This window comes from Buceros rhinoceros, unplaced genomic scaffold (assembly GCF_000710305.1).
Source record: "Buceros rhinoceros silvestris isolate BGI_N320 unplaced genomic scaffold, ASM71030v1 scaffold1297, whole genome shotgun sequence".
Taxonomy (NCBI): Eukaryota; Metazoa; Chordata; class Aves; order Bucerotiformes; family Bucerotidae; genus Buceros; species Buceros rhinoceros.
Genome location: NW_010422545.1, coordinates 12,068 through 20,373, shown reverse-complemented (window position 1 = coordinate 20,373; position 8,306 = coordinate 12,068). Strand labels below are relative to the sequence as shown.

Below are 8,306 nucleotides of genomic sequence, written 5' to 3'. Positions count from 1 at the left end.
TGACTATGTTTGTTTTTAAGAATCTTTACGTTTTCAAAGTCTCGGGGATTCTGTGGGGCGAATTGGAGAGCAGTGCTTTGAAATGATGCCAGTACCTTCAGGCCAGGATTAAAGCGTGCATTTTTAACAGCAAAATTAATTAACTGTTAGAATAATTTACATATGGATGGCGTGGATTTTTTTAAAGTATGGATATATTCTTCCAGTGTGGCCAGAAATTATGGGCTTGGTAATAAAATTACTGGATGTAGTTCTGTAATCTGCATTGTGTTACAGAGTTGACTCGGGAGTACTAAGTTCATTCTGGCTTCATAACCGCTAAACTGGGGAAAAAAGCTATTGTTTGTGCAGCAGGTTGTTGTCTGGCTTGAGGTGCTATTGAATTAGTTTCATCTGTGTACGTGGTGCAGAGATTTGTGCGAATCCAGGAATGTAGGAATAACCACAACATTCTGAAAATAGCCTGTTTGTGTTGTGATTTTAACAGTACTGTGGACAAAATTGGTGTGTCACTTGTGTCTTCCATGGAGAGCTATCGGAAAAAAACCCTCCTGATCCCCTACAAAATGAAGGGGAAGAGAAAACCCCTGATATCTATTAAGGCAGAATCCTCTTCATGTTTACCTCTGTATTTTTTATATGCCTATTTGTGGTTTTTTGCAGGAAGCCTGGAGAACAGAAACGTTCAAAAGAGCCTTCATCTTTGCAGTGCATGCATCTGGCAGTGGTGGCATGTGGGGACCGGCTGGAAGAGACGCTAATCATGCTGAAATCAGCAGTTCTCTTCAGCAACAAGAGGCTCTGCTTCCACATTTTTGCTGAGGATTCCCTTAAGCCCGAGTTTGAGAAGAAGGTGAGTTTCTTTGTCACTTGGTAAATAAATAAATGAGTTTGTTATAAGCTGCAAATCTCTGAGCAAAATTGAAATCAACAAGTAGCAACTGTACATGGTTTATAGATTCCTTACACATGCAATTTTTTTTGTTTTTTTAACAAAAGCTGTGTAACTTAGTGTCTCATTCCTCCCCCCATGTCTTTCAGTTAAAGGAATGGCCTCCCTCATATATAAAGAAGTTTGAATACAACATTTACCCAATAACCTTCTCAGTAGGAAATGCTCAGGAATGGAAAAAGTTATTCAAACCATGTGCTGCCCAGCGCCTTTTTCTTCCGGTAAGGCACCTGGATTTCTGAGCGGGTTGCTGTAGGAAGAGGTTAATTCCATAGAAAGGAAGCTTTGCTGGCGTAATACTAAAAACATTTTCAGGCTTGAACATATTTTAATCTGTGCTTTAGCCACTTGAAAAACAAAGGAGAAATCCAGCCTCGCTTTTTTTCCTGCTAACAAAGGATGTATGTTTTTGATTTGTCTCTGGTTCCATTAGCTTCTTGGGCTCCTCAGGCTCGGTGCGAGAGCTCTTTCAGGGCAGATGCTCTCGGTAGATGCTGCATGCCTTCCATAAATAACATTCTTTTCAGCCTGCAGTCATCATATCCTCTTTACCCACTATCTCCCTTCCCTTATGTTAGCCCTTAGACTGATCCTGTCAGCCATCCCTTTTCCTTGGGTTTTATTTCTTTTTCCAAGACTGTCAGATTTGCCCTGAGGTAATAATTCCAATGTGCTGCAAGTCAGATTTCGTGCAAGAGCCCTCTGTATCTTGGGATCTTCAGCTTCACTGAAAATTTGGCTTCTTTCCTGTATAATACAGTAAACAATGTCGTAAACTTGGAAAATATTTAAGGTTGGAGAGAAAGAAGGTGGCGTTAACAATTTTGCGTATGCAGCAATATCAGAACTTGAAAAAACTTTTGCATGAAAGCGATTTCTGTGGAATTGAAAACATCTATCCAAAATCCCTTGTGCATCGCCTGGTGATTGGGGTGACTCCACTACAGTGACATGCTGTTCACATCATCTCGATTTCTTCATCGCTGCCTTACAAGAAACGGGGTGGGGGACAAAGAAATCTTTACTTTCTCAGATGGAAACAATCAGGAGACAGCTGCACGTCCGCTACGTAGGCTGTGAATACATATGTGAGAAAATATGTGCTGTCAGCAGTTCTCTTTATCTGCCGTTTAGGGGTAGACTATCGAGTGCACAAAGGCCAGATGGGCTGAAAGTAACTCCAGCTTTAGCAGGGATCCTCTCTTCCCTGAGTAAATATTTATATCACCTGAAAAATAATCCCTAAGCGTTAGCTTGTTCAGTCCAGATTGTTTGTAAGGATGTACCCAAATGGGGTTGTTTTCACTGGGTAAACACAATTGTTTGTTCTCTCTGTTTCTGTGGTAATTTTTTTGTCTTTTTGGTAGACCCTCATCACAGAAACGGTTTCACTTTTATTTGTCATCACCCTTCTGATGTCAGATAAGGGTCACGTATTCATGCTGATGCACTTAGGCTGGGCACTGTTCTTTTTCATTCCTTTTTTTGTGTCACTCATATGCTGCTGAAGTCCTCCAGTAACTTCCTGTAAGGGGTGTTAGACTGTTAGGTGTTGTCACAGCTAAGTTAGGAGGCAGCCTAAACTGTGAATGTTTATTTCACCTGGGGCAGTTGAAAAATGTTGTGTGTGGTCAGGCTGAGGTTTGTGGCTTTGAATAGGAGGGGTTGTCCGACAGGAGTTGCAGCTGACACTAAATTGATATGGATATAGTAAAGAAAACAAGTTGTAGTAATAGCTGAGGTGGGAAGTGTCCAGTTAGGCTTTTGGTAGTCCACTTCCCAGCCTGGCAGGACCTTGGGCTGTTTCTGGGTGTTTTCAGCCACTGTTATTTTTATCAGTGCCTGATAACAGGGTTCTGCTGTCCCCGTTGAATGAGACAAGACTGTAGAAATCGAGGCCGCACGCAGCAGGAGTGGAAGGTTTCTAGTACTACTGTTTAGAGAACTATTTTGACTTGTATTTTAAATAAATACCAGCAGGGTGGCAGTATCCTTTTTTCTTTATCCTTCCCTATCCCAAGCATTTTCTCCTGTGGCAGCATAAAATGTGACTGGATTTAAGGAGGACCCCAGGAGAGCAGTAGTGGAGTTTATCAGCTGTTTAGGCCTCAGTTGTGCAAATTGTCTTGTTCCTGATAATGCTAAGCCCGAGTGGAATGCGACTCATTGATTCACAAGTGCCTCTCCTGCCAAAGAAATCTTTCTCCTGCAGCAGCAGCAGGCATGTGAAAGTGCGCAGCAGGGTACGAGGAATGTGTTAAGGGAAAATTAAGAATCTTTCAGTGCTTTTACTCGCTGATAAAACCAGAGCTCTGGGATGTAATCCTGCAGCTTGTAGTAATGAACTGGTTTGTCCTGGCTAACAGGTTGACGAACGTGTTCCCAACTTGTTGGATCTGCTTGTGTTACTGAAATATTAGGGAAGATCATACTGCATCCTGCATTTTGTAGAGGTGTTCTGTAACATCTGGTTATACATTTGCGACTTATGCAGGGGAAGTAGATTGAGCCTCAAGTGTAACGTCATGAGTCTAAATCTCTTGCTGCGGTCTACTGGAATAAAGCTGTCAAAGGGATTTGCAAAGACAGAATAAGGAAAACGTGGCTCTTAATGTGAGCACAAAATGAAACTTTAAAAATAAACTAGGAGGGTAATGCCCTCAGCAGTCACTTGAAACTGTTTTGTGATACTGACATGGATGTTAAGACACCAGGTGAAAAACTGTCTCCTGGTCTCAGAGAGGTCGTGTAGCCCAGAGCTGGCTTGCAGCTGTCTCTGTAATTGCTGCTCTGGAGCCACCAGAACAATCAGCTAAAGTATCATGAAATGCTTAAGGGATTTTTGGGTGATTTTAGTTCTAATAGTAACTAACATTTAGAACCCTTCTCAAAACAGTTAATCTACTTAAGAGCTTTTAAGGTAGATTAGTAATATCCCCCCTGTGTTACACCTGTGCTCTAGAGCACGCTGAAGTATCCGACCCAGTGGATCGGTGGCAGCACTGGGAATAGATGCCGGGACCTCATCTAGGCAAAAGTCTCCATCTCTGTAACTCCAGTTAATTGCTTAACGGTTGAATGTTTAGTAATTCAGCTTCATGGTACTGCTATATTAGCAGCAAGAGCTGTGATTTGTCCCTTGTTTTGGCTAAAGCTCTGATAATCTGCCATGCCTGCCATTGCAGACCGTTAGGTGGGACAGCTTTGCAATACACCAGGGTGTGCTAGTGCCAGCCTTACTAACTCGGGGAGAATTTATGGAGACAGGAGTTGTGAAATCAAATTGCAGATAATCAAGTATTTAAGTGAAGTGACAAGCTAAATATAGCCAGTTCTGTGCAGAACTTTTTGGCAGCTTTACCAAGAATACTCTATGTAGCTGCAGAAAAATCACACTTCTTTGAAGCTGCAAGTGCCTGTAGAGTGGGGAGGAAGACAAGCACAGTCAGGCCATTCCTGACCATTCCTCTCCAAACTCACTGTCAGGTATGTCTGCATGGCTTGTGCTAGCAAGCATGAACTCGGGCTGCCAGGAGCAGTCCTGCTCTGCTTCTGCTCCGGGTCAGATGCATGTCATTTTGAACCCACAGTCATGTCCCTCGGGTCAGCCCTCCTGGCAGGCTTGACACGCTGCCAGCCCTTGCTGTACTGCATCTGCTTTGGACAGAGCAAACTGGGGCAAGGCTTCAGACCACTGGCTTTTACCATGGGAAGTCAGCAGAGTCAAGAATGCATCCTCTCCTCTTGTATGCTTTTGAGTAAATAAAAGCTAAATATTATTTTAAGGGCTTTGTAAAGCCTAAAATATTTTTTTGCAAACTCTTGCTTAAGTTTGGGAATGGAGCTACCTGAAAACCGTGGGAATGCCAGAGTTACTTCACAGAAGTTTATCCCCAGTGTAGCTCCACTGAGCTCCCAGGAGCTACGTGAGGAACTCTTACAGCTGCAGATTCTCATATGAAATTCCCGCACTCAAGGCAAAGTTAAATGCACAGCCAGGAGGGATGTGATCAATCCAAACTACCGCGTGTAGGTTTTCAATAAGTTTTAACACTTCACATGCAAAAGAGAAAAGTGTGAAGGGCTTAAAGGAAGTAGCACAGCTTTACTTTTAGCCTGTTGGGTGTCACTGAGGACACAGGAGAGGGAAGAATCTTTTTAACAAACCAGAAAGGGGAGTGTGTGAATCCTGAGTGGAGGATACAAGGAGGGAAGCGTGGACTCAGATGCTGGTGGGCACCCACTTCACAATGAACTGAAATACCTGCTCAAGTCCATTTATATATAGGAAAATTATTACAGTCTGTTGACTTACACATATAAATGTAAGTCTGTGAATTTAAGGGTGCTGAAAGCCCAGTGTTCTGCCGAACGAAGCAGTGCCCAGGCTGTCCCTTCTGCTTGGCAGGAGAGTCTATATGCACCAGTTAAAATTCCCCTTCACACGCTGCTGGAAAACACCTGAGCTTGTCTCTGGCAGGGCACCCTTAGAGAAAATCTTATGTGGTTTACAGTGTGCTGGGGATCCTGCGGGCGAAGTCTGGTGGCTTCTGCTCTCCTCCTGTGCATGTATTATCTCCTGACTCAGACTGAATTTTTGGGATGATATTTTTTTAATACATTTTGGGTTTATATGACTTCGTGTAATAGACCCATGTGAATTAGAGCTTCTAAGTGCTACAGAATAATATACAATATTCAGAGTATTCTTAAGCTGAAAATCCCTTTCTTCTTTTCAACTGCCTGTCTTCTATTGATTTACTCATAAAGTAGGTGTCTTTTTTTTACTTGGTTTTCTTTTTTAGTGTTGGATTTCAGGGCACTTGATGTTTGCAAATATTTACCTCTTAGTAAATATTTACAAATATTTAGCTCTTAGTGTGTTATTGAACTCTTTGTGTCGCTCATTTATTGATATCTCCACATACTGTTTCATATTTTTCATGGAGAAAAGATTTATTGATATAACCTCATTAGAACCATTGCAGTTGGATGAGGGAGTGATTTGATTCTTCTGTTCCACAACACGGTGGAAACCAATAGCCTTTTGGATTTGCTTTTCAAAGAAAAAAAGGAGAGAGAAATAAAGCTTTTGGCTGAGACCAAAGAAAGAAAATTTCAGTCCTGCAGGAATTTTTGGACAGTTAGCAAGTAATGAAGAACGTCAAAAATGCAGCTGGAGCTGATGGTCAGCTTTAGCTAATGATATTTATTACTTAACAAACACCCTTATAAATAAGGGGTGCAAAGGTCAAGGGAGTTTTCTCGGGCTGTTGAAGCACTATACAATTTCCCTACCCAAATGAATGCCTGAGCGTGTAAGGATTTGGATAGCCACAAGGGGGAACATTGTCAGCAAGAAGAGATTAAATACCCTGTGTCTCATTTACAGTTTACACCCTTCTGACTGGACTAACTTTACTGGGTTAAAGTAGAGATGTAGAATCAGATAACAGAGATCTGACCTGACACGTTTTAATGGGACATTTCTGTTTACCAAGGAAAAGTTCTTCAGGAGGATGCATATATACCTGTGTGACTGATAAGGTGTTCTTAATTAATGTGAAACACTTGAACTAACAAAGCTGTGTAAATACATATTCACTGCATTTTATTTCTGAGCAGATACTAAACAGCCCATGTGGGTGTTTTTGAGAGCTCGTGGATTACTGCTCCCTGTGAAGGTTAGAATGCAGCCTCTGCTCTGGTACCTGTTTTGCTGTCTGGTTCGAAAAAAAATCCCCCAGTAAACAAACCACAAGCCAATAACCTGATAACCATTGTCCCTATGTGTAATTGCATTTAGCTGATAAATCAATAATCTCTTTCAAATTGTCAGCTTAAAATAAAAGTACCTTTTGCCAATAATCTTCCTTTTTATTGTCCATTTGGTTTCTTTCTCGTGTTCATCTTCTCGCTGTGCAAACACAAAAGGTCATTTTAAAGGATGTGGATTCTCTTCTTTACGTGGACACTGATGTTCTCTTCCTGCGGCCCATCGAGGACATCTGGCACATCCTGAAAGAGTTCAACTCGACGCAGCTAGCTGCCATGGCCCCAGAACACGAAATACCAAAGATCGGCTGGTACAGTCGATTTGCGCGTCACCCCTATTACGGGACAACTGGAGTCAATTCCGGAGTGATGCTAATGAATTTAACACGGATCCGCAGCACTCAGTTCAAGGTGAGGAGGAGTACAGCTGTGGCAGAAATGAGCGGTTTATCTATTTTTCACATCTTGTAAAACTGAGTGTAAAATTTTTTCCATCTGCTGTAAACAGGATTTTGTATCCTGATGCAGATCGAGTGATTCCATGAATTTTTCCATGAAATATTCCATGAATAAATTGGAAGGGAACGTTTTTTCTGCCATCTCCCCTCGTTGGTGAAAGGCCTGACTGGTAAAATCTCTGTTTGTTTCATTGAGTGTTCTCTGATCTCTCTAAAAACTTCAGTTGCCCCGAGTGGTCTTGTTCCTCAGTCAAGGCTGGGGGTTTCCTAAGCTGTTCCAGGAACAGCTGGAGAAAAAAAGAACCCTGCTCTTAATATCGTAATTCCCAGAGAAGGAAATATAATTTTAGGTCTGCATTTTTCCTCACTTTTATACTACAGTTTTCACCTTGTCTCCTCATTTTTGCATTTTTTCACTTTTTCTCGCTCCTGTTGCTCAGAATCGGAGGATTGTCAACAGCAGGAGCTGACATCAGAGCTGCACCAGGAGACCTTCGCTTTCCTGTTTAGATGAACAGGAGCACAGTCAGCTCCGCTGCTTCCACCCCATCCAGGTCTAACATTTCCTGGCAGTTCATTTTTCACCCAGCTATCCAGCAGGGCTTAGCAGACTTACGAATACGTGGGTGCCACACTCGGCGTCGTGTCTCACATCACTGTTCACAGCGCTAACCCACTGCTTTTGTTTGCCCTGCAGAACAGCATGATACCGAGTGGTTTGACTTGGGAGGAAATGTTATATCCGTTATACCAAAAGTACAAAAATTACATCACGTGGGGAGACCAGGATTTACTCAACATCATTTTTTACTTTAACCCAGGTAAGTAATGATTCTTGGAGTCGTGACTGTCTGCGTAAGGGAATTTCTTGAGCTTGAAAAATCTCTTTTAAAGTGCTGTTTGTTATTTATAATACACATAATGTCCTCTGGCATGCAAGTAAGGTGCAAGTGCACCCATGCGTTTACAACCCATGAAAATACTTCTGGGAGCAGTGCAGCTCATGGGGCTCGGACTTGGGTCTGTTGAATACATCCATCTGTTTTCGGGGTGTTCTGAGAAAGCGAGGAAGCGTAACATCAACGATCGAACACAGGAATGAAGTTGTGTGTGTGCTTAAG

General features: G+C 42.2%; 1 protein-coding gene across 1 annotated transcript in view; it reads left to right on the top strand.

The window, feature by feature from the left end:
* The first annotated feature begins 669 nt into the window (after positions 1 to 669).
* GXYLT2 (glucoside xylosyltransferase 2) overlaps positions 670 to 8,306 on the top strand; it is an 11,229-nt gene continuing 3,592 nt past the window's right edge. The window contains exons 1-4 of the mRNA XM_010140054.1: positions 670 to 853; positions 1,042 to 1,173; positions 6,887 to 7,138; positions 7,883 to 8,006. Coding sequence (XP_010138356.1) covers positions 713 to 853; positions 1,042 to 1,173; positions 6,887 to 7,138; positions 7,883 to 8,006 — 649 coding nt within the window. The 5' untranslated portion in view covers positions 670 to 712. The remainder of the gene's footprint in view (positions 854 to 1,041; positions 1,174 to 6,886; positions 7,139 to 7,882; positions 8,007 to 8,306) is intronic.